General features: G+C 57.9%; 2 protein-coding genes and 1 long non-coding RNA gene across 8 annotated transcripts; 2 read left to right on the top strand and 1 right to left on the bottom strand.

Annotated features, from left to right (window-relative positions):
* The first annotated feature begins 374 nt into the window (after nt 1–374).
* Apba3 (amyloid beta precursor protein binding family A member 3) lies at nt 375–5,541 on the top strand. Of its 5 annotated transcripts, none has more exons than XM_076919297.1 (12): nt 375–530; nt 980–1,392; nt 1,483–1,667; nt 1,741–1,780; nt 3,448–3,593; nt 3,675–3,761; nt 3,845–4,006; nt 4,144–4,314; nt 4,534–4,746; nt 4,892–5,011; nt 5,095–5,232; nt 5,337–5,541. In XM_076919297.1, the coding sequence occupies exons 2-12, from the start codon at nt 1,095–1,097 to the stop codon at nt 5,406–5,408; spliced, it is 1,632 nt and encodes a 543-aa protein (XP_076775412.1). In that variant the 5' UTR covers nt 375–530; nt 980–1,094; the 3' UTR covers nt 5,409–5,541. The 5 variants fall into 5 exon arrangements, with proteins under 5 accessions (XP_076775412.1, XP_076775411.1, XP_076775410.1 ...); XM_076919298.1 differs by having other exon boundaries at nt 433–530; nt 1,483–1,661; XM_076919296.1 differs by having other exon boundaries at nt 980–1,649.
* Nucleotides 5,481–23,536, bottom strand: Tjp3 (tight junction protein 3). 2 transcript variants are annotated; one of them, XM_076919293.1, is made up of 21 exons: nt 23,187–23,536; nt 15,596–15,652; nt 15,411–15,520; nt 14,908–15,010; nt 12,848–13,175; nt 12,352–12,455; nt 12,080–12,239; nt 11,773–11,881; nt 11,573–11,637; nt 11,172–11,238; nt 10,847–11,003; nt 10,274–10,382; nt 9,661–9,907; nt 9,046–9,257; nt 8,436–8,531; nt 7,410–7,480; nt 6,824–7,034; nt 6,639–6,739; nt 6,079–6,342; nt 5,919–5,968; nt 5,481–5,671 (listed from the first exon to the last, which is right to left on the bottom strand). In XM_076919293.1, the coding sequence occupies exons 2-21, from the start codon at nt 15,641–15,643 to the stop codon at nt 5,572–5,574; spliced, it is 2,712 nt and encodes a 903-aa protein (XP_076775408.1). In that variant the 5' UTR covers nt 15,644–15,652; nt 23,187–23,536; the 3' UTR covers nt 5,481–5,571. The 2 variants fall into 2 exon arrangements, with proteins under 2 accessions (XP_076775408.1, XP_076775407.1); XM_076919292.1 differs by lacking the exon at nt 23,187–23,536 and adding an exon at nt 17,454–17,626.
* Nucleotides 23,255–24,414, top strand: LOC143435793 (uncharacterized). The gene is made up of 3 exons (XR_013106195.1): nt 23,255–23,393; nt 23,526–23,749; nt 24,037–24,414. It is a non-coding gene; the product is annotated as an uncharacterized LOC143435793 (long non-coding RNA).
* The last annotated feature ends 319 nt before the right edge of the window (nt 24,415–24,733 follow it).

The raw sequence follows: 24,733 nt of genomic DNA, 5'->3' as shown, positions 1-24,733 counted from the left end.
GGATTATTATTGTCCCTAGTCTATAAGTAGGACTGTGATGTAAATTCCGGTGTCGACTCAAGTCTAGATTGTGCCGTTATAGATCTTTACTGGGATCCAAACTGGAAGTCCGTTCTAAATACCTTCCATCCTCACTTTTCTTTTGTACTCCAAATTTTCAAGTCACTGTCTCTTTACTATTACCCTCCCTGATTTCTGGCCACGTCCAACCTCAGCCGTTTGCACCCTGAAGTGATGCGGAACCCAATTTTAGACTAGAAAAGCCAGTTTGGGCCGTCCCTCCGTCCCTGGAGTCTGGGGATTCGAACCTATGTTTTACTATCTATGTTGCAACCCTGGCAAGTCCACGGAAGGAGAGCGCGGCCGCGAGGACTACATTTCCCAGCAGGCTCCGTGAGAGTGTGCATGCGCAATCGTCCTGGATGGTACACTGACCAGTGATCCGGTTCCAAAGCTGGGATCCCAGAGAGCTGCTGACTCTCCTGGAAGGACGGGCGGACCCGATGATCCCGCCCGGGCCGGAGGCACAGGTACTGCGGGCCGCGCGGGACCAGACGGGCTCCCGAGGACGGTGTCTGAGTTTTGAACCTGAAATCTGAGTTCTGGGAACGGAGCCTGAGTTTAAAGGGTCAGAGACTGAGTTCTAGGGGCCGGAACCTGAGTTCTAGGGGCCGGAGCCTGAGTTCTAGGGGTCAGAGCCTGACTTCTAGGGCTCAGAGCCTGAGTTCCCAGGACCAGTGCCTGAATTCTAGAGGAGCAGCCTGCGTTCCACGACCCAAAGCCTGAGTTCTGGGGTCCGGAGCCTGGGTTTTAGAGGCCAGAGCCTGAGTTCTAGGGACAGAAGCCTGAGTTCTGTGGCCGCAGCCTCAGTTCTAGTGTCTAGAGCTTGAGTTCTGAAGTCCGGAGTCTGAGATCTGGGTCAGACGCCTGAGTTCTTGGCTGGCTTCTGTGTGAAATGGGGTCCTTTCCTCCTGGCCAGGCCCCATGGGGACGGAACCTGTCACCTGTAGGACCATGGCTTGCCTTCGAGATCCACAGTCAGAGCCCTCGTCTTCCAGCTTGGTGACAGTGCCGGCCTAACCTGGGTCCCTGACATGGAGTTCCTGCCAGGACCCCAGCATCCACCAGGGCCCGCAACCATGGACTTGGAGGAGCCCAAAGGCCCCGAGATGCCCTCTGAGGACCACCCCTCTAACAGCCAGTGGGCCTTAGGGCCCAGAGGCCCTGATACCCTGAGCGAGATGGAGCTGGATGCATCCGGTGTGCGGGAGCTGGTTCAGCAGCTGGAAGCTCTACCCAGTGACCTGGGTGGCCCGTTCTCAGACGGAGCCCCCTGTCCCCTGCACATTGCCACTGGCCAAGGCCTAGCCACCCAGGAGAATTCAGATGCTGGTGGGCTTCTGTCGGCTGAGGCAGGCGGGGATGACCTTCTGGGTCTGCTGAGGTGTGAGGCCTCTTCGCCTGCCCAATCTGTTCCCCCAGATCCTACACAGACTGCACCCCGCCTTCTGCAGCCACCAGAGGACCACGATGGTGACCCGGGGTGGATGGAAGGGGCCTCGGCAGAGCCAGCAGACAGCAGGAGTTCCAGCAGCTCCCCGGAGCCCTGGCTGGAGACAGCACCCCTGGTGACACACCGGGAACCACCTGTGGGTACCCAGGTAACAGTGCCCACCCCCTCTGACCCCTGACCTTCAGCCATGACTGGGGACTCAGCCCTACCCTTCTTCTATCTTCCAGAGCCGGGAGACCCTGGCCTCATGCCCTGCTGTCTCGGAGGGTGAGTGTCCATTCTCACACAGGAATCAGAATGTCCTAGAGCAACCCAAAAGCGGGCTGCCAAATATGACACAACGTTTACCAGTGATGATCAAGGTCTAGCGAGGACAGTTGAATTAGAGCAGGTCCTAGGTGGTCAAAGAGGTGACATAAGCTGTAGAACGACGCACCTTAGTACACTGGTTGGCAGAGGCCAGCTCCAGGCTGCCCTGGGGAGTCTTGTGAGCTAAAGATGGCATTTATAGTTTTATGCAAATTCTTCAGGGTTAGGGAGACTGCTCAGCGGGAGGGTGCTTGACACACAAGTGCAAAGACCTAGGTTCAGATCCTCACAGCACATTCAAACAGCCAGTTGAGGCGGCAACCAGGGCCTAGTGCCAGGAAAGTGGGAACGGAGGGCCTCTGGGGTTCCCGATCACTACCCTAAAGGCCTGGGAATAAGCAGTTTGCAGGACTGGAATGTTCTGGAACTCTCCCATGTCAGTGAGTGCTGCAGGTAAGAGCAGGCCATGTGGCTCTGTATCGCAAAAGGTTCTAGAATCAAGGTGGATGCTGGGATTTATTGCAGGAAGGCCAAGCTCTTAGAATTTTGCCCAGATCTACGTAGTTTGGAAAGTTCTAGAACCACAGAAGGAATAGGGTCTTACTCAAAAGGGAACATTTAGAGCCCCAGCTGTTAGTGTTGGGGTAACGTGGAAGTTGTGAAACGGGGCCAAATGTGGTGCCTCCCACCCAATTCTAGCCTCCAGGAAGCTGAGCCAGGGGGATAGCAGCAGGTTCCATACCAGCTTTGGCTCCATAGCTCAAAGGTTTTGTGTTTTTTTTTGTTTTTTTGTTTTTTTTTTTTTTTGGTTTTTCGAGACAGGGTTTCCCTGTGTAGTTCTGGCTGTCCTGGAACTCACTCTGTAGATCAGGCCTCGAACTCAGAAATCCGCCTGCCTCTGCCTCCCAAGTGCTGGGACTAAAGGCTGCCCCACCACTGCCCGGCAGCTCAAAGTTTAAAAAAAAAAAAGTAATGACAAAGCAGAATGATCTGGAACTATGAGCAAGGTCGTGGACTCAGGAACCATGGGTGGAATTGCTTCAGGGATATGGAGGACCTAGACTCTCAGAGGCCTGGGCTGACTGGAGAGACTTCATGGAAAACGGCCTTGATCTTATATCTTCCATTTTGCATCTATTGCATATGGCAGAAAATTACTGGTGGGAATCGGTCCTCTGCCCACCTTGTGGTGTCCCAGGGATCGAACTCAGGACCTCTTGCTTGCCTGGAAGTGCGTTTGCCCACTGAGCTAGACTGCTGGCCCTGCCCGATTCTAGGACGTTAGGGATTCATGACACCACCATGAGGCCCTGAGCTCCGACCTGGTCAGAAGGTTCTGCAAGAGGGGTCTGTGAGCCCTGCACCCTGTTTTGGGTCCATTCTCCCTGAGGGTGCCTCACAGGAGGGGAACAGTCCCAGCATTCCTGAGCGTGGCGGGTACAGAGCTGGCCACCACACACTGGGCCCTCTGGAGTCGGCTACTACAGGGTCCTGTGCGTGCTAAGCCGTGGGTCAGAACCATGAGTTCCCTGAACAACAGACAGCTGAGGGGTTGGGGGGCCCAGAGTCTGTGGACCGGCCTCATGATGGGCGGGCCTGGCCACGCCCCTCGCTGTTATCCACAGTTCCGGGTCCCTGTGGACAGGAGGAGCTCATGGATGGTGTCGTCTTCGCGGCCAAATACCTGGGCTCCACCCAGCTGCTGTCAGAGCGCAGCCCGCCACCCAGCACACGCATGGGGCAGGCGCAGGAGGCCATGGACCGCGTCAAGGTGAGCCATGGTAGGGTTCCCGGGCTGTAGGGCGTGGTCTCCCAGCCACCTGGAACTCTTGCGTCCTTCCCTACACTGCAGGCCCCTGAAGGTGAGACCCAGCCCATGGTGGAGGTGGACATCTTTGTCTCCACCAAGCGTGTCAAAGTGCTAGCTGCTGACTCCCAGGTACCCCGAGGGCTGGGCCTTGACTCTCATGGACACTTGGGGGTCCCTGAGAGGCCCTCAGCCCACCCAGCACGTGCCCACAGGATGCCCTGATGGACCACGCCCTGCAGACCATCTCCTACATCGCAGACATTGGGCCTGTGCTGGTCTTGATGGCCCGGAGGCGGCTGGCCAGGAGGACAACTCCCCAGGACCGCCAGCGGCGACTTTACAAGATGCTGTGCCATGTCTTCCATTCTGAAGATGTGAGCAGCCATGAGCCATGCCCCCTCCAGAGCATATAACGAGAGTGCTTGACTTAGAAACCGCGGGGTTTCTTGCAGGTGTGAGCATTGGAGCCGAGACTTTGCAGGACATATAGGAATATAGTGTCCTCCCACAGGCCCAGCTCATTGCACAAGCCATCGGCCAGGCCTTCAGCATCGCCTACAGCCAGTTCCTGCAGGAGAACAAGATAGACCCCAGCCAGGTGGGCACGCAGCCCTCAGCCGCTGCCAGCCACCCGCACAACGGCGACCTGGACCACTTCTGCAACAGCCAGAACTGCAGGGAGGTGAGCACTTGCTCTGCTGCCGCAGCACACAGTCACCCGAGGGGCCAAGGCCCTATCCCCTGGCCTGCTGCTCCCACCCCGAGGCCCCGCCTCACTGAGCCCAACCCGCATTGGGCCTGATCCCTCCCTACGCTCCGCCCACACTGCCCCTAAATGTGGCCCTGCTGCTGCTGAGACCCCGCCCTACGCTCCGCCCCCTGAACACGGCTCGGTCCCCAGGTTTGCATCCAGAAGCGGCCTGGCGAAGCCCTGGGTGTTGCGCTAGTTGAGTCGGGCTGGGGATCGCTGCTGCCCACCGCGGTCATTGCCAACCTGCTCCATGGGGGCCCTGCTGAGCGCTGTGGGGCCCTTAGCATAGGGGACCGCGTCACTGCCATCAACGGAACCAGCCTGGTGGGTCTGTCGCTGGCCGCCTGCCAGGCCGCTGTGCGTGTGAGTCAGGGCTCTGTGGACCGGGTCCCCAGGGGCCTTGTAGGGTGCATAGGAGCCCATTAACTGGGTCTTATGTTGCCTGGGAGATTGACGGGTGGGTAAACTGAGGCCCACCGAGGCCTGAGCAGCATGGTGGGTCCCCCAGGAGGTGCGGAGACATTCATCCGTGACGCTGAGTATCATCCACTGCCCACCAGTCACCACGGCTGTCATCCGCCGGCCCCATGTGCGCGAGCAGCTGGGCTTCTGTGTGGAGGATGGCATCGTGAGGCTGGGACCCCCAGGTCGGGTGTGGCGTGTGGGCTAGCCTATAGCCTAGGGGCGGGACCTGAGCACTGTCCCCCTCAGATTTGCAGCCTGCTGCGTGGGGGCGCGGCCGAGCGTGGTGGAGTCCGCGTTGGACACCGCATCATCGAGGTCAACGGGCAGAGCGTGGTGGCCACGCCCCATGCGCGCATCATCCAGCTACTCACAGAGACAAGAGAAGTGTGTGGGGGTCACCTGACCCTGTCACCCCTTATCCTGTCCTACCCGAACTGACCCCGTCACTGACACCCTGACCCTTCTGACATTTCACCTCTGACCCCTAGATCCACATCAAGACCATGCCAGCTGCCACCTACCGACTGCTCACGGGACAGGAACAGCCGGTATACCTGTGACTGCCCCGCCCATGTGTGCCTTCGTCCCCAGCACGGTCACCCCTTGGCCGGCAGGGACCAAAGAGCCCTCAGTCTTGTATTATTTTCTAATGTAAAAAAAATTTAAAGATTTATTAAATGGTCAGAAGCTTGATGGCGTGTGGCAGGCTGGTGACTGCAAAGGTCACAGGTCAGTGGCTGGGCCCCAGTCATAGCCTTCATCAGAGGATTCGCCATCCCGGGCTCTTGTGAACTTCTTCCTCAGGGCCTCGTGCTTGTAGGTCCTAGGGGCAGGAGGGAGGTTCCGGGCCTTGGTGGCAGGGTGTGACCTCAACCTCCCACACCGACCCCACCTGGCAGGGTGGGCACAAGGACGAGCAAGGCTGGGTATTTAAATGTTGGGACTTGGGATTCCTTCACACCCTATGAAGCCCCAGCCCCAACGCCCGCTCCTTCAGGAAGCCCTGAGCCATGCGGGCGTGGAGTGGCCCGAGAGGCGCTGTCAGGCCTGCATCCTTCGTGGGCGCTTACCGTAGCATGCTGTCCTGGTGCCTCTGGTCCCGGGTGTATCGGCTGTCCGCCTGGAGGGAAGAGGAGGCAGGCAGTGACCCCGGCTGACATGTGTGGAGGGGGTTGTGCCGGATGTCGGGGTGAGATCATGTACTCCCCACCCTGCAGGGCCAGTGCCCACCTGTGTCTCCCACTCTGCTGTGGTCATCCCATGACCCATCAGCCCCTGGTGGTTGTCTACCCACACGGGCTCTGAGGACCGGGCCAGGGCCATGGGAGGAGGCTCGTCATCGACGTCCTGGGGTCCCTCCTCTCTGTCCGTATAGGCACCCTCGCCATCGGTGTCCTCATAGTCGCTGTTGGCCCGACTGTCACAGCTGAGGTCTCCAGAGCTAGCGGCCAGGCCATGGCCCGGCAGGTCAAGGTCCTCAGATGAGTCGTTCAGCTGTGGGGACGGGTATATTGTGAATGCCAGTCTCTGCCGCCCCGTGCCCTGGTTACCTGTGGACCTCTGATGGGTGCCTCTGGATTCTAGGCCAAGTCTCACATCTTCATCGGGAGTTCAACTCTGACCAACTCCTAAGCACCCCACAAAGCCCCAGCTCCTCTGCCCACCATCTAGGCTTTCTTCCCTAAGGGTTCTTTCGGTGCTATATTGGCTACTGGGGACTAGGAAGCCACAACTTGGTTACCCTATGGTGTTCACCTAGGTCATGCCTATGGCCTCCCTCCACCCAGCACCTGGTCCTCCGCGGTCCAGATCGGCCGAGCCTGCTGCTGCTGTATCACAGCCTTGAGTTCCTGGTACCAGGAGTCACTAGTGCTGTGCAGGGGGATGGTGGCTGTGGGAGACAGGGCAGAGTCAGCAGGCAGGAGCTACTGCCCGCCCTCAGCAGCGACCCCCCCACGTCTGCCCCCCCACGTACCCGTGAAGAGGTGACCACTGTGTTTCTGCAGCTTCTGGGCCTGTGAGTACAGGCGACGGCTGCTGCGGCGAGAGGCAGGGGCCAGCCACTCCCGGAGGGCCTTGAGGGCCGGCCGGCTCTCCGGGGCACAGAAGATGACGATGGGGTAGTACTGCACGTAATTGAGGCGTTCGATGGCTGAGGGGGTGACATCCAGGAGCGCGTGCTTGTCCTGAGACAGAGGAAGAGTCTGCGGTGACAGTGGACCACAGGTTCTCACGGTCACAGTTTTGTGTCTGATCCTGGGTTTCATCTATTGGCCAGATCTGCAGGAACCCCAGGAATCCCCTGCCTCTGCATCCAGGGAGCTGGGATCACAGTGTACTCAGCCACCTCCATTGCCGAGAGATTTTGTGTCATTTTTTACTTTTTTTTCCCTTTGAGACAGGTCTTTCTGTGTATGGCAGCTTAGTCTTAACTCATGACAGTCAGCCTCCGGAGTGCGGGAGTCCTGAGTCCTGCACTCGTCCCCAGTGCCCAGCTCCCTGGAGGGGACTCAAGGGTGAAGCTGGGACACAGCACATGGGCTTCCCATCCCCACGCTTACCCTCTCTGCGATCACCCGTACTGTGTCCAGCTTGATGATCTTGGATGGGCTGTCAGTCCGGGACACGCTTTCTGAGGAGGCAGGGGGATCCCGCTAATGGCACATCCATGGTGGCCAGGCCCTTGAAGCTACTGTGAGCCTTGCACAGGGTGGTCCTGTGGAGCCTTACTCCCTACTACACACTGGTTTCAGCCCCCATCCCAATTCCTGTCCCTGTGGCTGTGTGGCTATGCTGACTGCAGGAGCCTTCCAGGAGCCAGACCCTGTAGTGTGTCCTTCATTTTTCCTGGCTGAGTGATATTCCACTGAGTGCTGCTGCAGGGAGCCCATCAGGGGCCCAACTTTCCATTCTTCTGCACATGGACCCCAGCGATTGTATCACCTGATGACTAGTGAGGTGGCTGGTAGCTTTGCCCTTTGGACCCTACCCAGCCTCCTCCAGTGGCCTCCTTTCTAAGTGTCCTGAAACCTGTAAGATCTGGTTCTCTGTGTGAGACACACCCAGCCTCCCACAGCCCTTTAAGGCTCCCCATACCCCCAGAGCCACTCCACTTGCTAAGTGCACACCTGGAGTCATGTCTCAGTTTCCTCCTTTATTTAATGCTTTTAAAGACGGGGTTTGATATATAGCCCAGACTGGCCTCCAATTCTGTATGTAGTCAGAGCTGACCTGGACTCCCCCTGCCTCCACCTGGTCACCAGGACCATTTTATGATGGGGTGGAGCCTTGATTCGAATATGTGGTTTTAGTAAGTTGACCAGGATGCCCTGAAACTAGTCACCCTCCTGCTTCAAGGCTGATCACAGGAGGAATGAAAAAAATTTAAAAAACAAAACAAAACAAAAACCCCGGAACAGCTCTCCACAAACAAAAGGCAGTGTTTGCCTGTTCTAGGAGGCCTCCTGGTACAGTGGCTAAGGATTCTGAGGGTCCATGTTGATTGATGATGCCTGGCCTAGGTCCAGGTGGGTGGATGGGGAACAGCCCCATGTCCTCACCCTAGCTGCCATGATGCCGTGTCTCACCTGCAATCTCAAACTGTTCTGGCATCTCTGTTGTCAGTTTCTTCATGGCAATGTCTGTCACTGGTCCTAGGATCACCACGGGGCGCTTAAAACTGGCTGGAAAGTGGAGAGAGTGACAAGGCCAGGCTCTGGGGCCAGGGTGCTCACCCAGCATGGGAAGAAGCTAAGGCAGAAGGATGGCTCCTTGTGCTACTTGGGACTATTAGAAGAAGCCACAGCCTCGCTGTGTCTGGCTTTTGGCTTAATTTTATATATAAAGTTTTATTGAGATACAGTCTGTCCATCTGTGTAGAATGAGGACACGTGGGCTGAGAGACCCACGCATCTGTATCTTGTATGTCTCATAAAAAATTTTATAGTCATTTATTTATTTGAGACAGGGTCTCACTTGCTGTCCTGGAACTCTCCATGTAGACCAGGCTGGCCTCAAACTCACAGAAACCCCCCCTGCCTCAGGAGTGCTGGAATGACAGGCTTCTTACTCACAGGAAGTGAGGCATCTTGGGGAAAGCTGGTGATGGCCTTGGGCCTCTGTGACCTTGGGAGAAGGGTCCCCTCTCCTTCAATGAGTCGTCCGCACCTCCCCCACCCCATGCTTACAGCCACCCACCTTCTCGAAGCACCACACGCTCATAGGGCGGGTAGTGTCCCTGCCTGGTCAGCGCCGACAGGTCCTCACGGCTCCTCTGGGTTGTCTTCTTGGCCCCTCGGCGGAGACCTCGGAGTCGCCAAAACTCTGCTCGTGGGTTGGAGCCAGCTGAGGCGCCTGGTCCCACGCCCGCGGCCCGCTGCGCGGCCTCAAGGCTAGCCAGCTGCTCGGCCCTAGGGGGCACAGGGGACTTGGGAGTCAGAACCGGCCCCAAACCAGGCAGGGTTTCTGATTCTGGGGTCATATCACCAGAGAGTGGGTGCGGACTCAAGCTCAGGCCTCTAAACTGCAGATTTCAGGGATCATCCCAGGACTCAGAGTCACCATGGGGTTCTGAACGGAGAGGAGAGGAGGTGGGAGAGGCTGTGCCCAATTCTGAAGAGAGAGAATGTGGCCACAGCCAAGAAATGTGGGGCCCTAGATGCTGGTACTCTGGATGGAATGGATACTGGGAGCTCTCCCTCAAAGACGAGTGAGTAAAGCCGTGTAAGTGCTCATTCGTTACAGTGGCTGCAGGATACTTCCGCGGCCTCTCCCAGGGAGCCCTCAGCAGTGGGGAATGGTGAGCGCCCCTACCTGCTCTGGTTGGGGATGACACCGCGTTCTTGCTCTCGGAGATCTCTGCCCATGCGGGCGGCCAGCCAGAGGCCCCCATGGCTGCTGTGCCCCTGGCCTGGCCCAGAGCCTGGGTACAACGTGTCCACCACGTGGAAGACATCACCGCGGGTGAAGCCCAGGCCATAGGGCGGGCTCGGTTCCAGCTCAAAGTGTGTGCGGATGTAGAAGGAGTCACCCACACGGGACTGGACCATCTTCCTGAAGACTGGGGACAGAGGGGGTTGTGTGACTCTGAGGGGCCCATCTGTCCCAGGGATTTGCTCAGATGGACCAGGGTATTGTCCCTGTGGGGCCACACAGCAGCCCAGCTTGTGCTCAACCCACTAGCTTCTGGTCTTTGTTTCATTTTTTTATTTTTTTGATAGTCTCACTATGTAGAGCAGGCTAGCCTCAAACTCACAGAAATACCATTACCTCTGTCTGCCACCTGAGTGCAGAGATTAAAGGCCTGCGCCACCACACCGGGCCAGTGGAGGCCAGAGCTTGCCATTCTCAGTCCCGCCCCACCTTGGATCTTGGTGAATGTGGACCTCAGCCCTCTGCCAGGCTGGCCACAAGCTGAGACACTCACTGTCCTGCTTGCTCTGTGTTACTAGCTCCATGTCCTCTCCTGGAGGCAGCCCCAACAGAAACTGCACAGCCTCCTCCCGAGTCAGGTTCCGAAATGGCATACCATTCACCTGCCAGGAAAGGGCACGGGAGGAGGCTGGGAATGGAGCCGCTGCCTGCCAAACCCCAGACTCTGCCTCCCCAGGTGTTCCCAGCCTCTGAGCATCACAGACAAGGTCCAGGGCACACAACCTGGGGACAAGGTTCAGGACAAACAACCAGGTTCGAAAGCCTTGGGCCGTCCTGAGAGAGGACGGACGCCACTGTGAAAAACTCTCTGGGGCTCATGAGAGCTACGGGGGAAAGCACTCGTTGTACAAGCACCAGGACCTGTGTTCAGATCCCCAGAACCCATGGAAAAAGCCAGGCATGGGGCACAGACCTGTGATTCCAACATTCACGTGGCTAACGTGGGAGGAATAGCCAGTTCCAAACCAGTCTGGGCAACAAAAGGGACAGGGGGGCAGGAGCGGGGTGTAGGGGAACGCCAGGAGGATCCAGGGGCATACTCCCCAGGCCAGCTGTCCTGTGTCACCTGCAGGATCTCATCCCCTTCCTGGATGCCTTGCCCATCAGCTGGGCTGCCGGCTTGCACCCCAGATATGAAGATGCCCACGTCATTGCCGCCAGCCAGGCGCAGACCAATGCTCGTGCCCTTGGCGAAGTGCACGACCCGAGTGTCGGGGCTGTAGCTACCAGAGAGAGGGACAATCAGGCCCGCGGTGGAGGGGTGGAGGGTTGCCCTCACCCCTTACAGGACTTGGTTTTCCAAACAGCCCAGATGACAGTTAATGACATTCCACAATCAAGGAGACAGAATGTGGGGCCCACGGCACCACACGCTCGTCCTCAGTACCCACCCACGGTCCTCTAGGCTCTGGCGGCTAGGGACCCGGTAAATGTCACAGCGGCCTTCTCCAGGACACTCTGCAAGAGAAACCAAAACCTGGAGCCTTCACTCCTTCAGAGGACAAAAAACAAACAAAACAACAACAAAAACAAAAAACAAAAAACTGCTCCTAGCAACAAGCCAGCCTTGCTGAGGGATTCTAGGCTGGGGCTCCACCCCTGACCATGCCCGCAGCCCCTTAGAGTTGAGGTAGAACCCGGAGCAGTTTGCCAAGCTACCTCTCTTGGCCCCACCTTTCACCCTTGGGTTTCGGGCACCTCTTCCCTCAACAACCACCTATGTCATCTCTGCTTCCGGCCTGGTTCCGCACGGCGGCTGCAAGTGAGGGAGCCCTAGAGTGTTCAGTCTCACCTGGGTCAGCGATGGCTCTTGAATCCACTGACCGGTCCCGCCGCCGCCGGGGCTGCGGGGTCTCCCTGGGTGGGATGACAGATTCCAGTGAGTCGGTGGTGCTTCCGCACGGGACCCCACAGATTCAGGGTCACCTCTGCAAAGAGCAGGGGTGCACAGACATGAGGTGTGGCCCTCACAGACCAGCATCCTTCACTCACACTGGGGAGTCCGTCTGGCTGTCCTCAGGGCTCCGCTGGCCCTTCAGAGGTGGTGGAGGAATGTGAGAAGGAGGCGCCTGGGACAATTCCGAGGTCAGGTCTGAGATGTCTGTGGGAGAAGGGCAGCAGGTCAGCCAGGGTCACACCTACTTCTTGCGGTAATGTCGGTCTTGTCACACAGGGAACCATCAAGAAGGCCCTGACGAGCTAGGGGTGAACCTCACAAAATCCGGCTTGGTCCTGCTGGGCGGCTCTAGGTCGGTTTCACCCCAGGTGAGCCTCCAGGAGCAGCGGCCTCGGCCCTCACCTTCCATTAGGGAGCTGTCGCTGTCGCTCACGGCGGGGGGGATGTTCACCAGGAACTGCCCACTGTCCCTCAGCACCAGCAACGTCAGCTCCCCCTCCGACTTCTCAATGAGCCTTCGTGTGTCACTCAGGGACAGATTAGCACTGGACACTCCGTTGATCTGAAAGGAGCCGGGTAGAAGTAAAGGACCGGAAATAATTCCTGAGGCTGGGAACATGGCACTGCCTTCCTTGGCCTCAGTTTCCCCACCTGAAGCACAAGCCTGGGCTCACCTGCAAGATAAGGTCTCCCTCCTGCAGCCCACAGTTCCGAGCGGCGAGGCCGGATTCTGTGATGTGTTTTATGAAGATCTGACTGCCTAGCTTCACCCCAAACTCTGGAAGGAAGAGGAGGGAAACTGAGGCAGGGCTCTTCAGCTAAGAGGCCAAAATCATTGAAGCTGGCTTTGAAGTAATTTGCAACCCTCCCGCTTCAGCCTCCAATCTAGGCAAGTGTTCCAGCCCCGACCACGCCCCCAGCCCCTTCACGGGGCTTCCGGGGGGGACACACACTCCCCGACCACGCCCCCAGCCCCTCCACCGGGGCTTCCGGGGGGGACACACACTCCCCGACCACGCCCCCAGCCCCTCCACCGGGGCTTCCGGGGGGGACACACACTCCCCGACCACGCCCCCAGCCCCTCCACCGGGGCTTCTGGGGGGACACGCACTCCCCGACCACGCCCCGGGCCTGACTTCTGGTTTGGGGGTGCAGCCCAATGTGCCTCACCTTCGCTGTTTCTTCGTCTCACCAGCACGGACTTCAGTGGCCTCATCGCCACGTCCTGCTTCGGCAAGCGTTTGTAGCCAGACATCAGGTCCAGACCGTTGTCCTCCGATCCGCCGCCCGAGCTCCGGCGCCCGTGGCTGCCCACCCTGCCGCGCCGACCTGCCCTGGACCGGCGGGAACGCTCTCCCCAAGAGCGACCTGAGCCACTGGAGGAGTCCCCGTCGTAGCCCCGGCCATGGTCGGCTTCCTCCTGGTCTGAGAGCTGGTGGCCAGACGCTGGGCTAGCCTTGGCGGCAGGCAGCTGGACCCTGCGGGGACGCTTCACCGTCTGTCAGCCGGGAGGAGGTGTCAGGAGAGGCGGGAAGAGGAGAGAGACCCCCCAACCCAGAAAAACCCCAGCGGATCCATTGCCTCTCCGGCCTCCAACACCAAAGTCATCATCTAACAAGGGCCAGCGCGTCAGCTCAGGGCAGGCGCTCCGACAGCAGCACAACTACCGCAGCAGCCAAACCTCCTGCGATCTGACTGATTCGGTGGGAAGCGGAAGTGTCCCAGGACGCTCAGTATCTACAGGGACTATACAGGGACTGAGGCAACGAGATCAAGAACTAAATATCGGGGTTGGAGAGATGGCTCAGCCATTAAGACCACAGGCTGCTCTTCTTGCAGAGGTCCTGAGTTCGATTCCCAGCACCCACAGGTGGTTCCCGACTGTCGGTAACTTCCCACATCAGATGATCCCTTCTGGAGCACAGATAGACGTGCAGGTAGACAAAACACCCACAGACATTTCTTTTTAAAAAGCCATTAAAGAAAAAATAAAGATCAACCAGGAAAATGGAATGAGATTAAGAAAAATTAACAGGAAAAAGAGAACTGAGCCCACCTAGAATCCCCCCAGTGAGGGCGTGGGGGCGTGGTCAGGGGTGGAGCCCCGCCTAGAATCCCCAGTGAGAGCGTGGGGGCGTGGTCAGGGTGGAGCCCCGCCTAGAATCCCCCAGTGAGGGCATGGGGGCGTGGTCAGGGTGGAGCCCCGCCTAGAATCCCCGTGAGGGCGTGGTCAGGGGTGGAGCCCCGCCCAGAATCCCCCAGTGAGGGCGTGGGGGCTCGGTCAGGGGTGGAGCCCCGCCTAGAATCCCCTAGTGAGTGTCCGTGGGCGTGGTCAGGGTGGAGCCCCGCCTAGAATCCCCTAGTGAGGGCGTGGTCAAGGGTGGAGCCCCGCCTAGAATCCCCCAGTGAGGGCGTGGGGGCGCGGTCAGGGGTGGAGCCCCGCCTAGAATCCCCTAGTGAGTGTCCGTGGGCGTGGTCGGGGTGGAGCCCCGCCTAGAATCCCCTAGTGATTGTCTGTGGGCGTGGTCAGAGTGGAGCCCCGCCTAGAATCCCCAGTGAGTGTCCGTGGGCGTGGTCGGGGTGGAGCCCCGCCTAGAATCCCCCAGTGAGTGTCCGTGGGCGTGGTCAGGGTGGAGCCCCGCCTAGAATCCCCCAGTGAGTGTCCGTGGGCGTGGTCAGGGTGGAGCCCCGCCTAGAATCCCCCAGTGAGGGCGTGGGGGCGCGGTCAGGGGTGGAGCCCCGCCTAGAATCCCCCAGTGAGGGCGTGGGGGCGCGGTCAGGGGTGGAGCCCCGCCTAGAATCCCCCAGTGAGGGCGTGGGGGCGCGGTCAGGGGTGGAGCCCCGCCTAGAATCCCCCAGTGAGTGTCCGTGGGCGTGGTCAGGGTGGAGCACAGGTTCAGTGTACAGGGTGTCCTGCGTTCCAATCCTAGCACCCCCCAGAAAACAAAACTCTAAAACACAAAGCGTGTGGTTCCATCTCCGGTATCACAGGGCCACCTGCCTTATTTATTGGGTTAGAACTCAGTTTCCCCGGGGGCTGGAGAGACGGCTCAGAGATTAGGAGCGCTGACTTCTCTTCCAGAGGTCCTGAGTTCAATTCCCAGCACCCACACGGTGGCTCACAACCATGTGTAATGGGATCCGATGCCCTCTTCTGCTGTCTGAAGACAGCGACAGTGTACTCATAATAATAAAAAAACCCCTCAGCGTCCCCGCCTCTGTCCACTTACAATGTTGGCTGTTTTGGCGCAGGTCTTAAGGATCTGGATGGCAAAGGCAGATGTGACATTCTCCACAGAGACACCATTCACCATGACGATGTGGTCCCCGGTCCTGAGGGAGTGGCTCCAGTGAGGAGACTCGGGCTGCCCTGAGTCCTCCCCTCTCCTCCCACCATCAGGTGATGTTGGTCTCTTGGTCTCTGTGCCTCTCTATCTCTCTGTCTCTCCCTCCTCTGTCACTCATCCGTGCCTCCAGGCCAGGAGCCACTTCCACCCAGACTCCTGGAGCCTCAGTCTACAGGTCTCAGAAAACTGCCCTGCTTTCAAAGAACAGTCCAGGATTGTCTGCTCCAGTTCTCTGCCTTCCTGCCCTTGGGCGCTGCCCAGCCTCCAGAACCAGGAAGTGGGAGGGACATGAGGCCAAGGAGGCCAGGCCCTGTGGACAGAGCTGAAGGTGCCAGGTGCTTTCTGCCCCCCACACTGTCCCCCCGCCTGCCCTCTCCAAGCCTCACTGGAGCCTGCCCTCAGCAGGGCCTCCGGGTACCACATCAGACACGACCACGGATCCGCTGGCTCGGTCATGGCCTCCAGAGACAGCTATGCCAAAGCCACGGCGGGGGTCCTGAGGGACACAGGTAACGCAAGAGATTACTTCCCAGACCCAGGGGCGCCCTTGGACGGGCAGGCCTCAGCTCACCTTGTACAGTGTGGCTGTGTGCTGTTCCCAGATGGTCAGCTCTTCCATGTCTGCCACCTAGTAGGGACAGAGACAGGCTCATGGGGCAGGAGGAGGCCATGATGCCCACTGCCCTCCACCCTCCACAGTGCATACGCCCCACGGCAGGTTCAGGGCTCCGTGGCTTCCACCTTCCTCAGGGTCGCCGTCGCCGTCCTCCCCACAGTCCTCATCCCTGTCAGTCAGGCTCACACCACTATGCCTCTCCTCCCTCCTGTGACCCTTGCTCTGTCTGCTCCCCACCATCCCAGCCTCCGCGGGCTGCCTCCCCAGCACTTTCCAGTCAGAGCCTTCTCTTGGCCTGGGTAGGGAGGTCCAGACACCCCCACTGAGAGCCGAATCCCTCAGGACGTCATCTCCGTGTCACGTGACCCCACCTGCCAGGCCCCCCTCTCTGCTGGGCTGCAGTCCCCCCCAATCTCCCCAGCTCCGCAGTTCTGATGCCTGGGCTTTGGTTTACTTTTGGGTGGTCAGAGATCTTGCACTGCAGCCTAGGTTAGCCCCACACTCACGGCAATCCTCCTGCCTCTTCCTCCTCACATGGAGGAGGCACATGGGGACCTCCACAAACCCTGGTAAAGATCTTCAAGTGGCACTTTGAAGGCTCATCGGCACTCCACTGTGGAATTTATTTCTTGGCTTTCCCAAGTGTGCCAGGGCTCCTTAGGGGGAGGGGAGGCAGGTGGCCAGGCTTGTCCCAGCTTGTCCCAGCTGGTGTAGGCTGGTCACAGGCTTTGTCTAAAACCCTCTGGGGCTACCTAGTGCCTTAAGGATTGACATGACCCCGGCTCCCCATCCCTGCCCATCCACGGATTTCTCAACTGTGCCCCGCAGGCCCTGGCTCTTTCTTTTAGCTGTGGAAGACCAGACCTCTCCATCATTCAGCCCAGGGGACTTGCCATCAGCTATAGTCCTTGGCAAACTCCTATTCAGCCTTTAGAGCCCTGGGGCTAAGGTGCCCTCCAACATATGTATCTGGCACCCCCTCTCCTTGGAGTCCCGGGTGTCACAGTTTAATCTCTTTTCCTCCACGGACTCCACGGAGTCCGGGCGCTCCGGTTGTCTGGGATGGAGGTTCTAGGGACCTTATGCTGTCCCCACAGTGCGGAGCTTTGGGAGAGTTTGAAAACCACAAGAGGGAGGTTTAAAAATGCTAGATCCAAGCCCCGCGGCCCCGCCCCTCCAGGCGAGCGCCTGGCTCCGCCCCTGCCACCTGCGGACAACAGGAGCCTGAGGCCGGAGGGGACCGGGTGGGACTAGGCACCTGCCCGGGCCCTGGCTCCCCACCCGGCCCTCCCCCGGCCAGGGCGCGCGGGCAGGTCCTTCGGCAGGGCCTGGGGAAGGTCATTCCTCTTCCTCCTAAACTGGCAGACATGAAGCTCGGCGTGTGAGCCGGCAGCCGGGTCTCAGTTTACTGTCCCAGTGTAGGAGTTTGGGCTCCGCGCCGGAAGGGCAAAATCCCTCCAGGGTCCCTAGAACTGGCTACAGTCATCCGACCCGCCAGGCTCCTTAAACTGTGTACACAGTAGGTGCTCAATAAATGCTAGTGGCCAAGAAACGAAACAAAACACAGCTACCCACTTTCAAGATCACACACGGGCGACCTCAGTGGGATTCGAACTCAGGTCTGTGGCGTGAGGCGGCTGAGGAAGCTCCAAGAGGCGGCTCTTGGGGCTAGTTCGCAGATTTATCTCGCCGTAGGCGAGCCACCGCGCCTCTCCGAGCCTCAGTTTCCCTGCCTGTTAAGCAGGCGGACAGGGTTTTGAAAGCCCGGGTCCCACTCCCATTCCGATCACCACTCGTGCCCGGCACCACTCGCCTGGAATCTCACCGCCATGGTGCACAGCAGGCGTCCTGGAAACAGTCAGGGAGCCCCCACCATGGACCTGGGGGGGCCTGGAAACAATCAGCCCCCCACTTTGCGCTGGGGGTGGCCGCGGCGGGGTCGGGGCCGCGCTCCCGCCTTTCTCGGGCTCCGCCAGCCGCTCCCGGCTGCACCTGCTCTTCCTCCTTCAGGTCGGGGGCCGCCCCGCCCCAGCCGGGCACGCCTCCGGGAAGCGGCCGCCGGCCCCGCCGCGATCCGCTCCGGATAAGCACGATCCGGACCTGGATCCCCACAAAGCCGGGCCGAGTCCCGCGGCCGGGGCAGCGGAACGCACGGACCGCGGCTGTCGGGGAAAACCGGAGCGGACACAACCAGGCGGAACGGAGTCCCGGGTCCTGCGCGGCTGCTGTCGCGCGTACGAAACGCACACACATCGAGGTTGGCCCGGGCGGCCCGTGCGTAAGGAGCTTCGCGAGGGAGTCGGGGCAAAGGGGCAAGTATGTGGAGGGGCGCGGCGGGGAGGGTTCTGCAGGTGGGTTAAGAGTTTGCCCTGACTGCATTGGGACGTTTGATATGAAAGCCTGAGAACCCGAGTTCAAGTCCCCGCCCCGAGGTAGCTGCTCACGCGCCTGTGTGTCCCGCTCCAGACATCAGATACCCCCTGGCAGCCTCCGTGGGAACTGCGCCCACATGGCTCGCAGCCGTCCGCAGGAAGACACCAAACCCATGAAACGAGAGTAAACGCGTCAAAAAAAAAAATCGATTTTCCAGCCTGAATTCTAGCACTGAGGAGACAGAGGCAGGAATATCTCTGTGAGTTAGGGGCCAGCCCTGTCTGCATAGTGAGGTCTGGGCCAGCCTGGGCTACAATGTGACTTTTTTTTTTTTTTTTTTCGAGACAGGGTTTCTCTGTGTAGCCCTGGCTGACCTGGAACTCACTCTGTAGACCAGGCTGGCCTCGAACTCAGAAATCCGCCTGCCTCTGACTCCCAAGTGCTGGGACTAAAGGTGTGCGCCACCACTGCCCGGCGAGACCCTTTCTCAAAAAACAAAAAAACAAACCATAACCGTTTCCCAGACAACCCAGTCGTATTCCCGGCTTTTCCTGGGTCAAGCAGGTTCCTATTTCAAAGACCGCCTCCCCCTCAGCGCCTGCCACGGAGCCTTAGCTTTACAAAGGTCCAGTGGGGTAGCCTACACTTGGGCTTAAGGTAGGAGGAAGTCACCTGTACGGGGGCGGGGCTAGTGCTGGCCCCGCCCACAAATTCTTCCCTAGAAAGAATGCGGGATCCCCAGCCCAGCCCAAGGTCAAAGGGCGGGGCACTAACAACCTCCAGTTGTCACCTCTCCACTGGAGGAGGAAGTGACAGTGAAGGCAAAGCTGGAGCTCCCTGGAGAAGGCGGGCATGCCCGAGGGGTTTTGACGGTTAATGAAGAGTTGGCCATGACAATCTCAGCAAAATCTCTGGGCTGTCTTGGTTTTTAGCCGCAGCACTTGGGAGGCAGAGGCAGGTGGAGGCTTCTTAGTTCAAGGCCAACCTGGTCTACAGAGTGAGTTCCAGGACAGCCAGCGCGACAGTGAACACTTGTGCACCTGGGGACCCCACGGCGACTGTCGTGCCCCGGCTGTGCCAGGAGAAGAAACGTGTGTTCTCAGACCCTCAAAGTTGGAGGCTCAATCTTGGGTCTTTTGCGTCTTCTCTGTGTGACCTCGGGAAGTTACTCCCCCACTCTGTGCTATTTGGGCATGTAGCTTTATGGGTAACGAAATCCTAGGTTCTGCATGGCAGAGTGGGTAGGTGGGCTAAAAGGGGCACCGCAGTGGTTTGTGTCTTTGTAAGCCACCGAGTGGGAGTGGGTCTGTGCCTCGGTTTCCCCATCTGGCAGTGGGAATGATAGTCGCACCTGATTCCAAGGGTTTAAGGATTCTTTTCCATGCTTGCAGACCTACCGCACCAGCACCACCTAGGGCGGGTTCTGCTATTGTTCTGAGGCTGGGCCTCACTTGTAGCCTAGGCTATGCTGGAACTCACAATCCTCCTGCCTCAGCCTCTACAGTACTTGGACCCATCCTCAGCACCTAAGGATAACCTTGTCCAGTGTCCTGTGAAACAGTTGTGCGTGGGGGGGGGAAGCTTGCTGCCAAGCCTGAGGTCCTGAGTTCGATCCTCACGCCACACAGAATAGAGACTACGGAACTGCACGAGTTGTCCTCTGGTCTCCGCTACGGCATGTGCGTGTGCACACACACAAATAAATACTTATTTAAAGATTAAGAATTAAAAGAAAGGGGCTGGAGAGATGGCTCAGTGGTTAAGAGCACTGACTGTTCTTCCAAAGGTCCTGAGTTCAATTCCCAGCAACCACATGGCGGCTCACAACCATCTGTAATGGGATCGGATGCCCTCTTCTGGTGTCTGAAGACAGCTACAGTGTACTCGTCATATATATAAAATAAATAAAATCATTAAAAGAAAAAGAAATAGAGACTGTTCTGGTAGAGGGCCGAACAGACAGTAAGCTGCCCCGGAGTACAGAGCCAAACAGATAGACGGTATACTTTAGTTAAGATAGGGAAAACTGTCACTGACTCTAGACCAGAGAGTACAGTGTGTAGAGACTGGCCGGGCGGTGGTGGCGCACGCCTTTAATCCCAGCACTTGGGAGGCAGAGGCAGGCGGATTTCTGAGTTCGAGGCCAGCCTGGTCTACAGAGTGAGTTCCAGGACAGCCAGGGCTACACAGAGAAACCCTGTCTCGGGGAAAAAAAAAAAAAAAAGAGAGAGAGAGAGAGACGCGGTGAAGCAGATGCACACGCGTATTCGGGCTGTAGTACCGACGGCAGCCAGGAGGGGGCAGTGTCTGCAGGCGAGAAAGGGGTTGTAGGATGGGAATCAAGTCCTCTAGGACTCTGCTTGCCTATTCTCGCACAGCTGGGGAAACTAAGGCATGCAAGGAGGGCAGGGTTGTGGGGTGGGGGTGGAGTCGGGGGTCACTGAAGGGTGTGATGTCCCCTCAGATGTGGCAGGACAGGTCTGACCGGAATGTAAAAATGCCCCAAGAGCTTCAATGGTGTACACTGCTGGGTCCGCAAGGAGGGAGGAGCAGGCCCTGATCTCGAGAGGAGGGCCAGAATGGAGGCTGCGCCAGCCAGCGGGCAAAGGCGAGGCAGGGATCCAGGTCCGGACAGTAGGGAGAGGGAGCCTGAGGGCCAGATTCAGTGGAGGAAGCAGGCATGGCCTGTGCAAAGACTCAAAGATGGAGCTCAGACTGATCCCGGGGAGGAGGGAGGCCGGGAGAGCATTGAACGGCCCACCATGGAGGAGAGAAGCAACGGAAAGCTGTCCCCAGTGCGTTTCCACGGTGCGTGTGCACTCGTGTGATTGCACCACATGCACTGTTAATAAAAGGAATTTAGACTTTGTAAATAGCTAGCTTTGATGGCACACACCTGCTATCCCAGTGCTATCCCAGCACTCATGAGGGAGGGCTGGGGCAGGAGGATGACTGTCAGTTCCAGAGGAGCCTGGACTGCACAGTGAGGTCCAGGCGCTGAGCTGTGGGGCCATATTCATCACCACAAGTGCACAAAGTAAAGCACAGGGAAAGTCTGAGGGAGCTGGCATCTGGGGCAAGGAGGGAGGCCAATCAAGGCTGCGGTGAGAGTCCTTGCCTCAGTTTCCCTGTCTGTAAAAGTCTTTCTCACAGCTTTCTGTTGTTGGGGCGGGGGAGAGGTTGTTGCTGGTGTCACTCTGTAGACCAGGCTGCCCCAGATCTCACTATATAGGCCTGGGAGGGTGTGTCACTCAGTCTGCAGCTGTCTGTACAACCACACCTCTGTGTCCTCTACAGTGTCACAGACTTTAGGCACCCTCCAGGGGCTATTTGTGCATTTATGGAGTGCCAAGCATTTGCCAAATCTTATTCCAAATAGTGGTCCGTATGGTCCAGGGGTACGCCAGGAGGAAAGACCCCTGAGGTGGGGGCTCCATGAGCATGTGGCTGGCAGGCACTGTCTCTAGATCAAAACAGTCCATAGCTCTTGAGCGCCCTTTCGATAATTGAACTTTGGGGCCGGGTTTGTGTGTGTCCTGATGTCCTGCCAACCTTCCTTCCTCCCTGACCCTGAACACTGCACCTGCTCTTCCTGACAGGCACCTCCTTGTCAGCCACCAGAGGTCGCACATGAACACTGAGCCATCTCCATCTGTGCACAGCCCTCCAGGGCTCGCACCCACCGTGACAGCTGCCTGCCTCCCGCCCCTGGTTCCCTCCACTCTCAGCACACTTGCCTGGGCCTTAACCTTCTGCCTAGGTCTGCCACCACCCAGACGCCAGTTCACCTCCAGTGTTCTCGTTTGTGTCTTCCTAAGGTAGAACAAGCCACATGTGGTGGGGCACACCTGTCACCCCAGCCACTGAGGTAGAGGGGGGAAGATGAAGAGTTCAAGGTTAACCTTGGCTACTTAAGGACACCAACCTGGGCTATGTAAGAACCTGTCTCCAAAAGCTGAAAAGATAAAATTATGAATTTCTGAGCCTGTTCCCAGTATACGTAGCATACAGTAAATGCACGTCGTTGTTAGGCAGCCCAGCCCCGTAGCCAAGTGCCCCACTGACCTCGGCCACGAAGGGTGTTGGGTTCTACCCTGAGTAAACACTGCCTCTCTGGCACCAGGCCAGGCCCAGGAGGAAGGACTGAGCCTAAATTCTCAGCGTGGACTTTCCCCAGAACTGGTGCCACACGGAAGTGCCAGGCCAGACACGCAGGGATTTTTCTAGGTGTTGATCCTGGAGCAGTTTCTTAGGGGGTCAGCTCTAAGGCCCCTGCGTGACAATCTTACTCTACTGAGCAGCCTGGGGGAGCCGCTGCCCCTGTCTGGGCCTCACTTCATCTTGTGCCTAATAACGGGGAACTAAGTTGGGAACAAGGACCCACAGAGCCCCAGCGCCTGCTACTGTAGCATTGGTTTGTCCACTGTGCAAAATGAGAAACTGAGGCTGGGCCAGGGCAACGGCCGGTAGTTGGAACTCCCAATGCTAAGTCCACCGGTGTCTTGAGCCTTTCCTGTCCAGAATAAAGTAACCTCAGGGCTGGCTGGACACACTCTCCTGAAGGGAATTGTTGTTCTTTGTTTTGGGGCAAATGGCACGGAAGCAATTCCTGTGCCCCTCCCAACTCCTCTGTCAACCCTGTCAGGCATCTGTCTATCCATTCCACCCTCATTGTGCAGTTCTCCTGACAGACATGCCCTGGGGAGCTGACAGCTCCTATCGACTCCTGTCCCCACAATGTGTAACCCAGGACAGGTGGCACATTCATGCCTTGGAAATATGGGGTGACCCTCAGGGAGAGTTCCAGAAAAACTCAGAGTTCGTTCAGGAGTACCCCGACTTTTTCTGTCATCTCTCCAAACTGCAGGCCAGCCTCCCATGGGAACTAGGGTCCCCTTACCCCATCCTGCTAGGGGATCAGGGACCAGCCTCCCCAGCCACTGCCTGCGCTCACAATGACCCTTTGAAGGCTGGGCAGGAGCGTCCTGGGCACTGTGCCAGGGCAGAAACTGCAGCCGCTCGAACTTTCTGAAACTGTGTCAGATGCCCACACAGGATGTCAGCTTCCGGGTTCCATGGGGGGCACCCGGAGCAAACTTGGGGGTCACGGGAGCCTGAGATGGGATCACTTGGGTGCGTAACGCCCTTAAGATGAGCTCAGATGGAGACTTACCCGTCTGGAAGGCTGAGTGAGTGGACGCAGGGTGGGCGGTGGCAGCTGGGTCCTGGATGGCTGTCTGGCATGGGTGGCAGGGAGGAGACCCGAGCTGGCTTCTCAGGCCGGACAACCTGTTTGCTGAGCGCGAGCGGAGTGGAAGGAACAGCGGGCGCGTACCTTTGCCGGGTGGAACCGGCAGGACTGTGCAGGTCCTGAGCAATGGTGAGTGCAAGATCGGCCAGCCCGCAGGTAGGAGGGCTTGTGGCTCAGTCGCTAGGTACGCTCACGTGGCCAGACAGGCCTTAACCCCTGAGCACCCAGGGAGGCCTAGCTAGCTAGCCCTGCGCCCCACAGCACTTACAGGTGCCACAGAGTACGTACTCAGAAGACACCGAGCATCCTGAGGGATGAATAGGTTGGGCCTCTTGCTGCAACCCACCCGCTGTCAAGCTTCTCGCTTTCATCGCAAGGGGAAACACTGGAATAATCAAAACCCGCATCGAAGCTACTGCCCGGCTCATCACTATGGGATTCCAGGCAGGGCTCCACTCCTGGCCACGCCCCCAGCCCTTCACTAGGTATTCTAGGCGGGAACTCCACCCTGACCACGCCCCCAGCCCCCTCACTGGGGTGTGGGTGGTGTCTCCACCCTGACCACGCCCCCAGCCTTCTTTGGGGAATTCTAGGCCAGGCTGCACCTTTTGGCCACACCTAAGATCATTATCTATTCTATTGGCATTGACTTCTCTGTCCGCCTGGCCCCTTGTGACTTTCCAGTTTCAAGTTTTATTTTTATTTTTTTTAACTTTGCTTCCTCTTAATTCGAGCTCTCCTGACCTAGTTCCTTCCTGTGATGCCCAAACAGTTCTCAGCTTTTACCCGGTGTCCACATCTCTGGAGGAGTTGGCAACCCTGCCTTATTCCTGCTGCTAGAAGGCTTCAGATTCAGGCTTCTAACCCGCTTTCAGAAGGTGCTGGGCTCCAGTGACCACTCTTTGGAAGCCCTGACTTTAGTCAGGATGACTCAGTTCTGTCCATGCCACACGCTAAAGCTCTCTTTCTGATGCAACGTCTTAATGAACGGTCAGGGTGACCATGCTTGTCACCCTAGCAAAGTGGAAGCCGAGGCTGGAGTGTCTGTCTCAAAGTCACAAGAAATAATATATATTACATACATATATATTATTTTGCAATATGATGTATGCTTATTTTTACTGATAATTTATGTTGTAAAGTGATAAAATGACAGCAGTAAAATACACTTCTAATATGTGTAATAAATTTCTTTAATGCACACACTCCTATAGCCCAGGTTGGTCTCTTTAAATCAATAGGATAACTCAGACCAGCACTGGGGAGGCAGAGGCAGGTGGATCTCCAAGTCTGAGGCCAGCCTAGTTTATGAGTTCTAGGAACTCAGAAATCCACCTGCCTCTGAGTGCTGGGATTAAAGCTGTGCGCCACCACTGCCGGGTTGTGGGTTTTTTGTTGTTGTTTTTGGTTTGGGTGTTTTGTTTTGTTTTAAGATAGGGTCCCACTATGTAGCCCTGGCTAGGCTGGAA

This window comes from Arvicanthis niloticus, chromosome 22, assembly GCF_011762505.2.
Source record: "Arvicanthis niloticus isolate mArvNil1 chromosome 22, mArvNil1.pat.X, whole genome shotgun sequence".
Lineage (NCBI taxonomy): Eukaryota > Metazoa > Chordata > Mammalia > Rodentia > Muridae > Arvicanthis > Arvicanthis niloticus.
This window is presented reverse-complemented; position numbering and strand designations above follow the sequence as displayed.